Genomic DNA, 17471 nt, shown 5'->3' with positions numbered 1-17471 from the left:
ATGAAGATGTGGTCTATGTATACAATGGAGTATTAGAAATTATAAACGACAAATACCCACCATTTGCTTCGAGATGGATGGACCTGGAGGGTATTATGGTGAGTGAAATATGTCAATTGGAAAAGGACAAACATTATATGGTCTCATTCATTTGGGGCATATAAAAATTAGTGAAAGGGAATAAAGGGAAAGGAGAGAAAATGAGTGTAAATATCAGTGAGGGTGACAAAACATGAGAGACTCCTAACTCTTGTAAATGAACAATGGGTAGTGGAAGGGGAGGTGGGCATGGGGTTGGGGTGACTGTGTGATGGGCACTGAGGGGGGCACTTCGCGGGATGAACACTGGGTGTTTTGCTATATGTTGGCAAATTGAACTCCAATAAAAAAAAACGGACAAAAATATCAATAATCTCTTTGCTAAATTTGATTTAGCAAATTATTGGCATTTTTTGGAAGAGGAATATTATAATGTTTTTCCTATAAAGTTGCATTTCACTACGTGTTTCAATAGTTGATTCCCTGGAATCAGTCTAGGACAGGAAGAATAACAAGATATCAAAATCAGATGGTTATATTTTAGGACTCTTATTTGCCAAGCAATATAGATGCATAAAATCAAAGTTGTTTAATTTAACAGTGCCAATCCTATTCCAAGCTAACTCAGATTCCTGCTATTATTTTGAATCCATGTGTAGTACCTACAAATGGTTATATTTATGAATTACCTTATAAATCTTCAACCATTCACTTTACCTCATTTCTGAAACTGCAACACTACTCAAACTCCAATCACTGCAATTTGTTATAAGTTTTTTTTTTTGAAATAAAGTACCTCAAATACATGTCTAATACAGTGACTAGTACATTGAAGGCCCTCACAAAATGGTACTTTCATTTTTATCCTCCTATATTTTTCAAGTGTTTAGTCTTCACAGTATTTTAATGGGAGAACTATGTAAAGATTGAAATGATTTTGGCAGTATTGCTTTTTCATGACAATTATCAAAATTGATTCTAAATTGGTTATACTTATTGTTTTTCTAGGCATAGCAACCAAATGTTATCTGCATGCTCTGTTATCTGCATCCATGTTCAGCTGTTAACTGAAGGTAAATTGTAGAATGATCTTTTAAATTTCATGTTTTTCCTTTTTTCCTACAAAATATACCAAAATACCTTCCAGAATACTTGTAAAAATTTATACCAATGAAGAGCATATTTCCAATGCATAAATCTTTTTATGAAATGGATACATTTTTTAAAAGATTTTATTTATTTATTCATGACATACACAGAGAAAGAGAGAGAAGCAGAGACATAGGCAGAGAGAAAGAAGCAGGCTCCAAGCGGGGACCCCAACGTGGGACTCAATCCCGGGATTCCGGGATCACACCCTGGGCAGAAGGCAGGCACTCAACCGCTGAGCCACCCAGGCGTCCCGAAATGGATATATTTTAATGAATATTCCATCATTTTTCAGAACATCCATTTTATAAAAAAATTATAAAAAATATTTGTCTCTGCTGAAAACATGATATTTCTGATAAATCCCCTTATATATTACAGCCTACTACAACCATTTCATTTCTTTACTTTCATTTTCTATTTAGGTGATTATAGCTAAATGTGAATATCACCCCAAAGTCTCTTTTGAAATGTATTTAACACTTTTTAAAAAATCAATTGGAACATTTTTGCATTCTACCGACAACAATATTTTATTTCATTTTCAGAATTTCCTCAAGTAAAAATGAATTTTTGTTGTGTTGGTTGACACTTTCCCCCATTTTGTGTGATGTTTCTTTAAAAAGATACCTACTGGGGGAATCCCTGGGTGGCTCAGCGGTTTAGCGCCTGTGTTCAGCCCAGGGTGTGATCCTAGAGTCTGGGGATCAAGTCCCAATTTATATATCTTAATATGTGAAAAAATAGAATAAGTCAGCTGAAAATTAATTGATAGTAAGATGGTCCTTTTACCTAATAAAAACCTAGTGATAATCAAAACATTCTAATTAGCACTTTTCATGTTTTGCATATCTCATTGAAGTTGTTTGCTCTGTGTTTAGGAAAAGATCTCTTAGCTAAATTCAAGAAAATGTCACTGTGGAGAAAGTTATTAGTTTATGTGACTTTTTAAGAATTATAAAACTATCAAAAAATAAAATAAAAAGGATATTTGGAAAATATTTTAATTTTTTCTTCACTTATGCTTTGCTTATTGTCAAGTAAAATATATTTAGCTCATAAAACATTTTCATGCCTTCAAAAACCATTGAAACCAGAATTTACTCTTCTAACAAACTTCATGAGCCAATCTATTAAAAATGATATCTCATAAATGTAATTCACACGATTCTCCTTTGTATACATTTTAAGTGAGCCACAAATTTAGTCCAGAGAAAAATGCTGTTAAGATACCTAACACACACACACACACACACACACACACACACACACAAAGATACGCAACACACACAAATTGTTCATAAAAAATAATTTCCTGTTAGAGATGTTTACAATGAATAGAATAATAGCAGTGAAAATTAGAAAATGGTAGCACCTTTATGAATTATTAACTATAAACAAAAACAAAACTTGAGGAAATGTTAGGCATCTATTTTGTTTGTCACTCATCTGAAATCCACCCAGATGGGGCTCACTTGAACTATAGAAGTAAATACTATGTTGTAAACTCATTTGAAGCATAACAGGACTCTGTACAGAGGATAGGGTTCTATTTTTACTGTCTGCAATAGCATAATTAAGGACCTATTGTAACAAAAGTGCACCCACAACAGGAGTAGTATCTTACCTTCACTGTGTGATTAAGAAAGGTTAATGTTATTGTATAAATTAACTATGCATATTCTCAAATGACCTCAATTCTTTTTTTTATGACCTCAATTCTTAAAATCATTTCCTAAATTATGGTAAAATTTCATTGTTATTTTGAATTCTGACACACTTCTTTAATATCACTAACTTTGGTGAAAAGATACTCATTTTGACTTTCATATTACAACCATTTTATTAAGCCCAAGTAGGTTTTCAAAAGTTTTTATTCACTGAAATTGAGATGAAGACCTTTTTAAAAAGTAACGTAGACAAAATAATACAATCAACATGTAATATGATTTCCAGAGACAAGATGTAGATAAATTTTATTGCCTGATTTTATTTAAGGAGTGATCTTACTTAAATCATTCAATTTACTTACGAATTTCTAGAGAAATTTGTGATAATTTCTCCACAGAATACAGATAAAAATCACTGTATAATCTCTTCTTTTCATAAGTTTGTTGGGTTTTAAATTATTATACATAGATTTCTTGGGCTTAATATGCCCATAATTTCCTTCAGGCCCATTAAAGAAAATAAACATATTTCATTTTCCAAAACTCATTATCTTTTAAGAATGTCTCCTGGAGGGCTTTCAATACCTTGCACAAATATACAAATACTTATATGGATGTCCAAAATAGAGATCTCATATATATTTCATGTTCTGGCTTGAAGATGAGAATGAGTAGCATACCTTTATTTTTCTAATCCTTGTTACATTGTGTAAATAAGGATTTTATGAAAAAGAATAATGGTGGGTTCCTAATCTAAAAATAACATTCTCTTTTCATTGTGGGAGTTTGGGATCATAGTGGGGAGGGAGGACATACTGATGCTATTTTATTTTGTTGACCAAACATAGATTTTTCCCAAGTGAAACTGGGATTCTCAACACCGTTAAGCATCAGGACCTTCTTTCAGATTTTAAAAAGCTTTACTGTGATGTATCTAGCCCTGACTGTTCTGATCTTCATGCACCTGGTGATACTAAGGACAGTGCCTGGACATTTATTTTAGTGTTTTTCTAGTATATTCTCTAGCAAGAAGTGTCATACTTCCATCTGCAGACAATATTTCCCTTATTATAATTATCACTCTGCACCCAATCTTCCTACCATCAGGAGTTGCCTTACTCTGATTTTCTACCAAACTCAAAATGAAACCATACACCTGTTTGGATACTTCTGCAGAATATAATCATTTTGATTGTTGGAGTAAATACAATAGATTCTGTAAATTTCTACTTCAACTGAAAGTAATTTTTAAAAATAAATTAAAGTTACAAAGATTAGTTAGGAACTTGAATTACCTACCAGTCTTGTGTGTACAGACACAGGAGTTTTGAAAGTTGTCACTGAATAGCTGCACTCAGAAACACTGCAAGGATCAGAACTGCTGGAGGAACACTTCTAGATGAATCACAGGCCACAAAGGTGTTATCAAGAGGCAGTCCCTGGATGATGTGGTGTTTTGAATTCAGGGGAGTTTCAGGCTGGATCTGGAAGGCAGGCTGTGGAGAGGCCGACTTGTAGTGCCTGGCCAAATCAGGGCTGTCAGGCTTGAAGGTAGTAGGTATAGTGCCCCAGTTGTACTTGCACATGGTTTGTTCTTCCAGCTCAATGGGAATGTCTAGTGTGACAGTGTTTCCATCATTGTCAGCATCATTTGCCTTAGTTTCTTCAATAGTGACAAAGTTAAGCAATAAGTTCTTCGAGGTATGCTTTTTCTTCTTCTTCCTTTTCTTCTTTTTCTTCTTCTTCATCACCATCATTATCATCTGCCTGTTTTCTGGGTTTGGAGTAACCCATTCAGAATTTTGCTTGTTTTTCTGAGCAGCCTTAAGGTGTGGTGATTGGTGGCATCTTACTATAGCAGTAGTGAAAATAACAAGGATGACAGTTATGGTGCCAGCAATAATAGCAACCATGATCTTGACATAGTCACTGGTTGATGAGGATGCATCAGTTGTCCCAATCTTTGGGGCCACTGGTACTTCGATGTTTTTGTACACCAATTCATGAATCCATGTAGCATTGGTCACTGACTCATTCACAAATAGATTAACAATTACAACATTGAAGAGAGATTCAGGTTGTCCTAAGTCCTTAGCTTTAATTATCAGTCTGTGTAATCCAAGGTCTGTAACAACACATTTCTCCTTCAGTGTGATGTTGCCTGTTGTTTGGTCAATTATAAACAGACTTTTTGTGTTTCCCCCTACAATGCTGTAATGAAGCTCTGCATTCATGCCAGTGTCGTTGTCAACAGCAAATACTGTAAAGACCACTGTGCCTGGATTAGTGGATGGTAGAACCAATTCATAGGAGTTGTTGGAAGAAGGGACAATGAAAACTGGTTTGTTGTCATTGACATCGACCACATTTATGGTCACTTTGGCAGTTGAAGAATGTGATATCTTACCACATCCTCAGCCTTTACATAGAAAGTATAACGTTCTTGTTTTTCTCTGTCAAATGAGATATTTGGTTGGATGACACCAGTCTGTGGATCAATGGTGAATTCATCATTCAAATCTAAAATGGAGAGAGTGACTGCAGAATTTTCTCCATAATCTGGATCAGTTACAGTGATTAGTCCTACCGTGACATGTTTTGGAAGGTTTTCTGAGACATAGAAGTTGTACTCATTGTGTGTAAAAATTGGACTGTTGTCATTCTGATCAAGAATGGTTACTGAGACTGTGGCATTGGTTATTAAGGATGGCATCCCCTTATCTTTTGCCAGAACAGTGAAGGAATACTTTTCCTGTTTATCTCTATCCAGTTTCTTCACTACAGTCAGAATGCCTGTATGATGATCCAGGTTGAATTCAGATGGAGCATCAACACCTAGCAGATAATTTATCTCCGCATTATGTCCACTGTCTGCATCCATTGCACTTATTTCTGTCAACTTGGTGCCAGGAGAGTTATTCTCAAGAAGAGAAAGACTTATGAGAGGCTGAGTGAAAACAGGAGCATTGTCATTTTCATCTTTCACTTTAACAAGGAGCACGGATGATTGATTCAGAGGAGGTTTGCCAACATCTGCAGCTAGTAATTTAATTGCATATTCTCTTGTGGACTTATAGTCAAGATATGCAGCAGTCTCCAGGAGAAACTGATTACTGAATACTGGCCTTAATCTGAAAGGGACTTCATGATCTGTGAAGCATGTCACCATGCCATTATGGTCAGCATCTTTATCTGTCACAGTTATGAGAGCAATTTTGGTGTTGAGTGGAGCATTTTCTGAAAGAACCACAGTGCCATTGATTGGATTAATGATGTATCTTATGTCAATTGATGGAGCATTATCATTGATATCTGTAACATTTATTAGAACCATTGCTTTTGCTGGTATCAATCCACCATCACTTGCCAAAATCAGTAACTTGTGGTTTGGTGATGCCTCCCTATCCAGTGGTTCTTGGATTGTGATAAGTCCAGTGGTGGTGTTGAGGTGAAATAGCCTCTTAGCGATGTTGGAGACTAGGTTGCTGAAATAAAATTGAATCTTGGCATTTTCACCTATGTCGGCATCTGTGGCATGAAGCTGTGTCACTGAAGTACCTACAGGAGCATTTTCTGGTATATTGACTTCAATCTCATCCTCTTTGAAGACTGGACAGTTGTCATTTGTGTCAGCAACACTTATTTGCAAAATAGCAGTACTGGATCTTTGAGGAAAGCCACCATCTTCAACCTTTACTTTCATTACATATGTATCCTTTTCTTCCCTGTCTAACTCCTTTTGAACAATCAGCTGTGGCATCTTGTCTCCTTCTGGTGTTTCAATGACATCAAGCCCAAATATACTTTGACCCTAGAAAACATACAATGAAACATATTTTAACTTATGTAATAAGACCAATTTTCAATTTATTGAAGTCATGTAACATAGGATCAGCTCAGAAATAGGTGCCAGAAGACTTAAGTCTGTAGTATTGTGACCACAAGCAAGTTGCTTAACATCTCCAAGCATTTGTAAAATTAGAGACTTGTGCTATAAGATGTTCTGAGAGCTTTTCAGTTAATAGCATTTTATGGTAATAAATGTAAGTCAGTTATGTAAAGTATTGAAGTCTACAAAAGGAAAAAGTATAAAAAGTTATTGGTATTTCACATAGTGAATGAAATTATAAGTGAATTAACCATGGCTACTCCAAATGAATGGAAATATTTTACTGTAGATTTCAGTTGCCTAGGATGCTTTTTCACCACCAGAAGTAACAATCAAGTATAAAGATATCCATCCAAGACAAGAACATACATCTGAAAATATGAGTAAAGCCTCTGATGGTGGGAGAAAATACACAAACTCTGATAAGAATAAAACTTTGTGTAAAATACACAGAATTTCTATTTTTTCTATAGAAACAGGTGTTAAAAATGAAATTTTCTTGGAAATTAACAATGCAATATTATTTAACTTTATTGTTATTTTTTTAAAATGAGCAAACACAATAGACTGAAAATCACATGTCAAAATGTCAAATCGGAAAATATGGCTTGGAAAAGTACCAATTTTCTTTTCATGTCCATGGAGTCAGATTATGGAGATCTTTAAAAAAGTCTTCTTTGGTTCTGGCTTCCATTTAAATCTCCAAGGAGGAAGTGCAATTCATATAAAATTGTAAAATATTTAACATTCATGGGCTGTCTTAAGTGCTGCTTATCAGCACACAAAGGATCTCATATTACTTTTTAAAGATTTTACTTATTTATTTTGACAGAAAGAGAGAAAAAGAGAGCAGGGGAAGTGGCAGAGGCAAAGGGAGAAGATCTCAAGCAGACTCCATGCTGAGCATGGAACCCAAAATGGGGCTCAATCTCATGACTCTGAGATCATGACCTGAGCCAAGATCAAGAGTCTCATGCTTAGTTGACTGAGCCACCTAGACACCCCAAGGGTCTCATACTTTTAACAAGTCTTTTAAATAGTCATATATCCTAATTTTGATAAAGTCCAATTTATCAAAATAATTAAATCTCTTCCTTGAAGTACAATAGGATGAGACTACACAGGTAGTTGTTTTGCTGACTGATTGATTAGTATTGCTGATTGCCTCTCACAGGCAGTCTTATCCAATTATCTGTAGCCTTTTGACAGAAATGAATGAGATTAAAAGGTACTGGAGGACGTGAAAAAATTATCAGAAGAGTACCTTAGGATTCCTATTACATGGGTGATTTATAAATCTTTACACACACACCCCACTTTATTTATTTATTTATTTATTTATTTATATTAAAAGTTTATTTATTTATTTGAGAGAGGGATAGCACAGATGGAGAGTGAGGAAGAGCAGACTACCTGCTGAGCAGAGTCGAATGTGGGGCTCTCTCCCAGGATCCTGAGATTGTGACCTGAGCCTAAGGTGGACACTTAACTGACTGAGCCATGCAGGTGCCCAACCTGCTATATTTTTAAATTATTCATAGATTTGTTTAACACAAAAGTTACTGGCATGTGGCAGGGATCAGTTATTGGTCTCTCATTTATGTGCTCTGCATTTAAAAACAAGTTAACATCTGAGGGAGTATTTTTTTTTTCACAGTTTTATCATAGCAGTTTCTAAAACATGATCCTAAATGTTAGAAACAAATAACTGATATTCAGTTAATAGGGGTCACTAGACTATATGGTGAGATTATATGGTTATATTATAGTTTTAATTACCAAAGTGTTATAATTGTGTATATATGATCTTGTACAATATTCAAATACATCTATCTGGTACCTCTTGAACCACTTGAATATATTTCTGAAAATTTCTGGATTTTTTTTGTGCTGATATTCACTTACATTTTTATTCAAATCTAGAACCATAATATATCTTGGTAGAAGAATTAGATGTTTATTATTAAATTTAAGGTGGCATTTCAAAAATAGTATCAGTTTGGGTTCTCCTACTCTGCTGCCATCTTCCTCTCTCCTTGATCTGCTTCAATGTGAATTTTAAAAAATCATATGATGTAATCAATGTGTGTTGGGTATCTTGTTTTAAATCCATACAATAGAATGAATATTTTATTAATATTTAATTCATATATACCGATAAAAATTTGCCTTTCCTTTGAATAAAGTGTTTAGCAAGGGAAACATTTTTCAAGTCAGAACTATTTAAAAGTGCAAAAGTTATTTAAAATTTGATCTAAAGGGCAGCCCTGGTGGCTCAGCGGTTTGGAGCCACCTTCAATCCAGGACGTGATCCTGGAGACCTGGGACTGAGTCCATGCAGGGAGCCCGATGTGGGATCAGGCCCTGGTTGAAGGTGGCGCTAAACCGCTGAGCCACCCAGGCTGCCCTGTAAAGATATTTTAAAAGGCTTTTACCAAGACCCTGAGATCATGACCTGATGCAAAATACAGAGTCGGATGATTAACCAACTGAGCTACATAGGCACCACTAAAACAACTCTTTTTTCCTGTTAGTGATATAATAAGCTAAAGTGTCAATCTCTGGTAAAAATTTACAACTTCAGAAAAAAATGATGAGAAATAATTTTTTGTGTAAGTAAGCCAGTGTGGTAAGTGGCCAGTACATTATTTATAAAATACAAAACTCAACATCTTTAAACATACATATGTACAAATAATAAAAATAGAAAACAAAATCTCACAGAAGAATACAACATATTATATGAATTGGATGAAATGCATTATATGTTGATTTTGGATTCTGATATCTTAAATGACATTGATCTCAAGCACAAGTTAAAATAAATTGTGGGGGGGATCTCTGGGTGGCTCAGCGGTTTGGCACCTGCCTTTGGCCCAGGGCACAATCCTGGAGTCCTGGGATCCAGCCCCGAGTCGGGCTCCCCGCATGGAGCCTGCTTCTCCCTCTGCCTGTGTCTCTGCCTCTCTCTCTCTCTCTATGTCTATCATGAATAAATAAATAAATAAATCTTTAAAAATAAAATAAAATAAAATAAAATAAAATAAAATAAAATAAATAAAATAAAATAAAATAAAATAAAATAAAATAAAATAAAATAAAATAAAAAATTGTGGGGGTACCTGGGTGGCTCAGTTGATTAAGCATCCAGATGTCGTTTTGGCTCATATCATGATCTCAGGGTCGGGTCATGTGATCAAGCCCTGAGTCAGCCTCCCCGCTTAGTGGGGAGTCTGCTTAAGATTCTCTCTCTTCTTCTTCTCCCCTTGCCCATCTCCTTCACTGCCTCTTTCTCTCTAAAATAAATAAATAAATCAGAGAAAGACAAATACCATATAATTTCACTCATATGTGGAATTTAAGACACAAAACAAACATTATAGGGAAAAAGAGAGGGAGACAGGAGCAAATCAAGAAAATACTTAAATGTAGAAAACATACTAGTGGTTATCAGAGGGGAGGTGAGTGGGGGTAGGGGTTAAATAGGTGATGGGGATTAGGGAGTGCACTTGTGATGAGCACTGGGTGTTGTATGCATTGAAACACTAAATTCTACCTCTAAAACTAATATTACACTGTTATGTTAACTAACTGGAATTTAAGTGAAAATTTAAAGAATAAATAAATAAATAAATAAATTTCCAAAGAGATTCTAAAACTGACTAAAAAAGCTGTTTACTCTGTAGATCTAAGAATGTTGGGGAAAGACTAAAATTTTACTTCTGAGCTTTACTCCTACTAGACTTATTCAAACCAATCTATTTTTTTAATCAGGTTTTCTTACTCCTGCTGATACATCTTTGAGCAAGATAAATGCAAGGACATGGTTTCCAATGGATAAAATCACAGAGATGTGATTTAATATTAGGGAAATAAATGTAATATTCTCAATACAAATATAATGGAAATTATAATAAATGTATTTTAATTTCATTATGCATGTCTTAGTTTGCTATAGACTTCCAAGAACTACTGGAGAGAATAGTAACTATTTCCTAAATATTCAATATTGCAGTACCATTTAGATTTTATGCACTATTTCTAGAACATTTCTTTCAGGTTTCATTTGTAGCACTGTCAAGGGAAAGATGATAAAAAATGAATTCCATGTAAAGTGGCCTGAGCTGTTAGTCATATATTTTAAAATAATCTTGAAATCACCATGTTCCTCCTTACTTTGAAGTTATATTAGGGAAAGGAGAGTCATGTATTTAAGAAAATATCAGCTATCTTTGAAAGAAATAAACTTACATTAAAATATTAATAGCAGTGTTATTAATTTTGGCAAAGCCATGCGCAGGGTTTAAGATATCACACACTTCTAATATTATCTATTGAAATTTAGCAAAGTCTCCTTATTAGAATAGTGATAGATGTACCATAAGGTTCTTCTTCTTATTTAAATTTCATTTTCTCTACTTCATTGAATTACAACACTAGGAACAATTTGTTTCTTTTTCCTCTTTGATAAAATGCAGGCAGTCAGTGAAAGGAAAAAAATAATAATTGACAGTATGAAAAATAAGAACATCTATAAAAATCACTCAAGGGTTTCACAAAATAAAAGGATGTAGAACATGACACTATATACCTAAAACATGGGGAGGAGAGGAGTAAAGAATGAGTTCAAACTTAAGCGATCACACTTTAGGCCACAAAACAAGTCTGAATGAATTAAAAGAGACGAAGTCATACTATGCATCTTTAGTTACCACAATACTATGAAACTAGAAATCAACCTCAAGAAAAAATATGAAGAAAACAAATATATGAGAACTAAATAACATGTTACTAAACACTGAATGTGTCAATGAGAAATGAAACAAGAAATAAAATAGTACATGGAAACAACTAAAAATAAAAACACAACCATCTAAGACCTCTGGGTCATAACAAAAGCAGTTCTAAGAGTGTAGTTTATGGTAATACAAGCCTATGTCCAGAATCAAGAAAAATCTCATATAAGCAACCTAACTTTACACTTAAAGGAGCTAGAAAAATAACAATGAACAAAACACAAATCCAGCAGAAGGAAGGAAATAACAAAGGTTAAAGCAAAAATAGAGGGGAGAGGAGTTGTGATGGCAGAGTAGTAGGAGGACCCTATGCTTGCCTCTTCCCTTGAACACAGCTAGACACATATAAAATCATTCTGAACATTCAGGAAATTGATCTGAGGACTGAGAGAACAAAAAACCAAACTAAAGGGAGAAAGAGGCCACATTATTTAAAATAGGAGGTGCAGAGATGTGATTTGGGGGAGGAAAGAATCACCAGTGCTGGTGGGGGAACATGAGGGAAAGAAGAGAGAGTGCAAGGCACAGGGAATTGCACAAGAAAAGCACTCCCCAAAATCATTGATGAGAAAATCAGAGGGGCTGGTAATTGCAAGATTTTACAAGCAGCAGAGCTCAAAGTAAAGAAGTTTTAGAAGTCTGCACCAAGGAGATCCCTAGGTGGCTCAGCGGTTTAGCGCTGCCTTCGGTCCAGGGTGTGGCCCTAGAGACCCAGGATCGAGTCCCACCTCAGGCTCCCTGCATGGGGCCTGCTTCTTGCTCTGCCTGTGTCTCTGCCTCTCTCTCTCTCTCTGTGTTTCTGATGAATAAATAAATAAAATCTTAAAAAAAAAGAAGTCTGCACCAACACCAGGTTGGAGCCTGGTGGGCATAGACTGGGTGAGACAGTTCTCTTTCTTGGAGTGAATTTGGGAAAGGTGGCACTGCCTATCAGGGTACAAAAGAGACAGCAGTCACCACTGAGCTGCCCTGTTTGCTAACATAGGAGGAGAGGCAGCTGCATAGGGCACCTAACCTGGATGCTAGCTCCTTGCTGCACTTTACCATAAACTTCAAGCCCCTGTATGTATGTGCAGCTGTCCTTCTGGGACAAATCAGTACCAAAAACAGCATGGCAAGACCTTCCCCCAGAGGATTAGCATGCATCCTTGCCATACTGCTTCCATAAAATTTGGAGTTTTGAAACCCAACCAGCAAGCCTGAGATAAAACACAGGTGCACTGCTCAGGCAGGTGGGCAGATGGTCCAGAGACAGACAGGATGAAGGCAGGGATCTGAGGAAAGCCTGGGATAAATGACAAGAGATTGTACAATCTTTTGGGAGAGCTTTCTATACAGCAGCAGCTTCCAACTTGCCTCTCCAGGTATAAGACAACAGGCTGACACCATTTTTACTCCTGCCCATCAGCACAGACATACTTCAGTGAGCAGGAGAGCACCCACAATGGAAGCTTGAACTACTTACAGCAAACCCTACCCCAGTGCTCAGCAGATTATCTAGGTAATTTGGTGGGGAGAGGTGACTTGGGGACCGTACTCTTCTGCCATCTTGCCTGCCTCACTCCATTTGCATTTGAAAAGAATGTGTATTCTGCTGCTTGAGGAAGAAACGTTCTGAATATATCTATGAAATTCATCTGGTCCAGGGTTCATTCAAAGCCACTGTTTTCTTGTTGATTTTCTACTTAGATGATCTATCCATTTATGTAAGTGAGAGTTAAAGGCCCCTACTGCTATTGTATTTTTATCAGTGATTTTCTCAATGTTAGCTCTTAACTGATTTATATATTTGATTGTTCCCAAATTGGAAGTTTAAATATGTTCAATTATTAGATCTTCTTGTTGGATGTACCTCTTTGTTATGATACAGTGTCCTTCTTCATCTCTTGTTACAGTCTGGTTCAAATTCTAGTTTTTCTGATAAGTATGGCTAATCTGGCTTTCTTTTAATGTCCATTAACATATTAGATGATTCTCCAGCCTCTCCCTTTCAATCTGCTGGTAACTTTATGTCTAAAATAAGTCTTTATATGCAGTATACAGATTCTTCTTTTTTTATCCAGTCTGATACCCTATATCTTTTGATTGGAACACTTAGTTCATTTACATTCAGGTGATTTTTGATAGATATTAATTTAGTGCCATTGTATTGCCTATAGAGTTGGTGTTACTGGTGATGTTCTCTGGTCCCTTCTATTCTTTGTTATTTTTGGTCTTTTCTTCCTCACTCAAGAGTCTCCCTTAAAATTTCTTGCAGAGCTGGTTTAGTGATCATGAAGTCATTTAGTTTTTGTTTGGGAAATGTGTTCTCTTCCCTTCTATTCTTAATGACAGCCTTTCTCTGTAAAGTATTCTTTGCTGCATTTTCCCCCATTCAGCATGTTGAATATATCTTGCTACTTTCTTCTGGCCTACAAAGTTTCCTTGGAGATATCTGCTGCTAGCATTATTTGTCTTCCCTTGTAGGTTGGGGATTTATTTTCCTTTGCTCTATTCAATATTCTTTCCTTATCTCTGTATTTTGCAAATTTTACTAATATATGTGTTGGTGTTGGTCTGCTGTTGTTGATTTTGATGGAAGTTCTCTGTGCCTCCTGGATTTGAATGGTTGTTTCCCTTCCCTGATTAGGGAAGTTTTCAGCTACAATTTCCTCAACTAAACGTTCTGCCCCCTTTTTCCTGCCTTATAATTCTGGGACTTCTATGATATGAATATTATTACACTTCATGTAGTCACTTATTTCCCTAATTCTACATTCTATTCCAATATTGTCCTTTCCCTCTTCTTTTTATTATTTTCCATATCACTTATTTGTTCCTCTGTTTTTTCCATCCTTTTGATCATTACAGCCAGTTTTGCATCTTGGTTATAGCCTTTTTTAATTTTGGCTGGCCTAGTTTTAAGCATTTTGTCTTTGTGGTAAGGAACTCCCTGGTGTCTCCTATGCTTTTCTCAAGCCCAAGCACTATCCTTATGATTATTGTGTTAAATTCTAATCCAGGCATCGTACTTATATGGATCCCTAGCTGTGACCTTTCCTTGTTCTTTCTTTTGGGATTAATTACTCCTTGTTGGTATTTTGTCTAGGTGTCTGTCTTCTCTTAAGAAAGTCTGTTATAAAAAAAAAAGTCTGTTATGTTCCTGCTCTTGAGTGTAATGGCTATTATTTTAAGACATGTTCATATACTGTCTAGGGCCTGGAACTTCAGGAAGTGTTTCTGGTATATGTTGTGTGCACTCTGGTGTTGTGTGGCTGCTCTTTCCCTCAGGTCAGTCCTCAGCAGAGGTTCTCTTTGCCTACACTGGGAAGTGTTTGGACCTTGTCCACTGTGTCATGAGTTTTAACTGGGTGTGCTCTGGTTTGCTTGGTAAAAGAGTCTAGATCTTATTTCCCCTAGAGTTGAAGCTTTGCAGTACTCTATGGTTAGTAGACATAAAAGTGCAGGTGGATTCTGCTGGTCTTGGGGGAGCAGCCAACTGCTGCTCTGACTCTCAGGCACACTTGCCCTTGTGAAACATAACCTGCTGAGCACTGGGGTAGGGTTTGCTGTAAGTAGTTCTGTATGTCAGGGACAGAGCCCAAGATCCGGCGCTCCCCCCGGGACAGGCAGAGGCCGGGAGGGCACAGGACAGCAAGGACGCACCAGCCTCCAGGCGGCAAGAGCTGAGTGGATCAGCGGCCCCCGCCCCCGGAGAATCCGGGCACCTGCACTGAAAGCTCCAGTAGTTACTGCAGGAGCTGACTCCAGGGCTGGAGAGCTGGCCACTGCCACCATTGTTCTTCCTCCTGGGGCCTCACAGGATAAACAACCTCCACTGAGCTTCACAGTGGCCTCACAGGAAAAACAGGTTAAACAACTTTCACTGAGCCTTGCACTAGGCAGGAGGCTGAGTAGCTCCCCCAAGTGCTGAAACCTGAGAATCAGCACAGCAGGCCCCTCCCCCCCAAGACCAGCTAGATGGAAAGGGGAAAAACAAATTATTGACCAAGCAGCATTGGAAAGTTCCAGGGGAAGTCGAGGGATTTACAGTATACAGAATCAGAGGATACTCCTCTTTATTTTTTTGTTTTCTGTTTCCTTCCCCCACCGTTTTTTTCTTTTCTTCTCTCTTTTTTTCTTCTTCTTTTTTTTCCTTTTTTCTTTCTTTTTCTTTTCTTCTTTCTCTTCTCTCTTTTTCTCCTTTTCCCAATACAACTTGTTTTTGGCCACTCTGCACTGAGCAAAATGACTAGAAGGAAAAACTCACCTCAAAAGACAGAATCAGAAACAGCCCCCCGCCCACAGAGTTACAAAATTTGGATTACAATTCAATGTCAGAAAGCCAATTCAGAAGCACTATTATAAAGTTACTGGTGGCTCTAGAAAAAAGCATAAAGGACTCAAGAGACTTCATGACTGCAGAATTTAGATCTAATCAGGCAGAAATTAAAAATCAATTAAATGAGAGGCAATTCAAACTAGAGGTACTAACGACAAGGGTTAACGAGGTAGAAGAACGGGTGAGTGACATAGAAGACAAGTTGATGGCAAAGATGGAAACTGAGGAAAAAAGACACAAACAATTAAAAGATCATGAGGATATATTAAGGGAATTAAATGACAGCCTGAGGAAGAAAAATCTACATTTAATTGGGGTTCCCAAGGGCACCGAAAGGGACAGAGGTCCAGAATATGTATTTGAACAAATCATAGCTGAAAACTTTCCTAATCTGGGAAGAGAAACAGGCATTCAGATCCAGGAAATAGAGCAATCACCCCCCTAAAATCAATAAAAACCATTCAACATCTCGACATTTAATAGTGAAGCTTGCAAATTCCAAAGATAAAGAGAAGATGCTTAAAGTAGCAAGAGACAAGAAATCTCTAACTTTTATGGGAAGAAATATTAGATTAACAGCAGACCTCTCCACAGAGGCTTGCCAGGCCAGAAAGGGCTGGCAGGATATATACAGGGTCCTAAATGAGAAGAACATGCAGCCAAAATCCTTTATCCAGGAAACCTCTCATTCAGAATAGAAGGAGAGATAAAGAGTTTCCAAGATAGGCAGGAACTGAAAGAATATGTGACCAGGAAGCCAGCTCTGCGAGAAATTATAAGGGGGGACTCTGTAAAAGAAAGAGGAAGTCCAATGGAATAATCCACAAAAACAGGGACTGAATAGGTATCATGATGACACTAAACTCATATCTTTCAATAGTAACTCTGAACGAGAATGGGCTTAATGACCCCATCAAAAGGTGTAGGGTTTAAGACTGGATAAAAGTAGGACCCATCTATTTGCTGTCTACAAGAGACTCATTTTAGACATATGGACACGTACAGCCTGAAAATAAAAGGGTTGAGAACTATGTGCCATTCAAATGGTCTTCAAAAGGAAGCAGGGGTAGCCATCCTTATATCAGATAAACTATGGTTTATCCCAAGGACTGTAGTGAGAGATGAAGAGGGACACTATATCATACTTAAAGGATCTATCCAAGAAGAGGACTTAACAATCATCAATATACATGCCCCGAATGTGGGAGCTGCCAAGTAGTATAACAATCAATTAATAACCAAAGTTAAGACATACTTAGATATAATACACTTATACTTGGTGACTTCAATGTAATACTTTCCACAATCGATAGATCTGCTAAGCACAACATCTCCAAAGAAATAAAAGCTTTAAATGATACACTGAACCAGATGGATTTCAGAGATATTTACAGAATTTTACATCCAAATGAAACTGAATACACATTCTTCTCAAGTTCAAATGGAACTTTCTCCAGAATAGACCACATACTGGGTCACAAATCAGGTCTTAATCAATACCAAAAGATTGGGATTGTCCCCTTCGTATTCTCAGACAATAGTGCTTTGAAATCAGAACTAAATCAGAAGAAGAAGATTGGAAGGATTTCAAACACGTGGAGGTTAAG

General features: G+C 36.7%; 1 protein-coding gene across 1 annotated transcript in view; it reads right to left on the bottom strand.

The window, feature by feature from the left end:
* The window catches only part of PCDH11X (protocadherin 11 X-linked), a 335833-nt gene extending 323144 nt beyond the window's left edge, over positions 1-12689 (bottom strand). The window contains 4 exon segments of the mRNA XM_072743505.1: positions 4158-4255; positions 4258-5268; positions 5271-6669; positions 12645-12689. Of these exon segments, the coding sequence (XP_072599606.1) occupies positions 4158-4255; positions 4258-5268; positions 5271-6669; positions 12645-12689 (2553 nt within the window).
* Positions 12690-17471: the final 4782 nt, after the last annotated feature.

Source organism: Vulpes vulpes, chromosome X (genome assembly GCF_048418805.1).
Source record: "Vulpes vulpes isolate BD-2025 chromosome X, VulVul3, whole genome shotgun sequence".
Lineage (NCBI taxonomy): Eukaryota > Metazoa > Chordata > Mammalia > Carnivora > Canidae > Vulpes > Vulpes vulpes.
The sequence above is the reverse complement of the archived record's forward strand: the minus strand, read 5'-3'. Positions and strand labels throughout refer to the sequence as shown.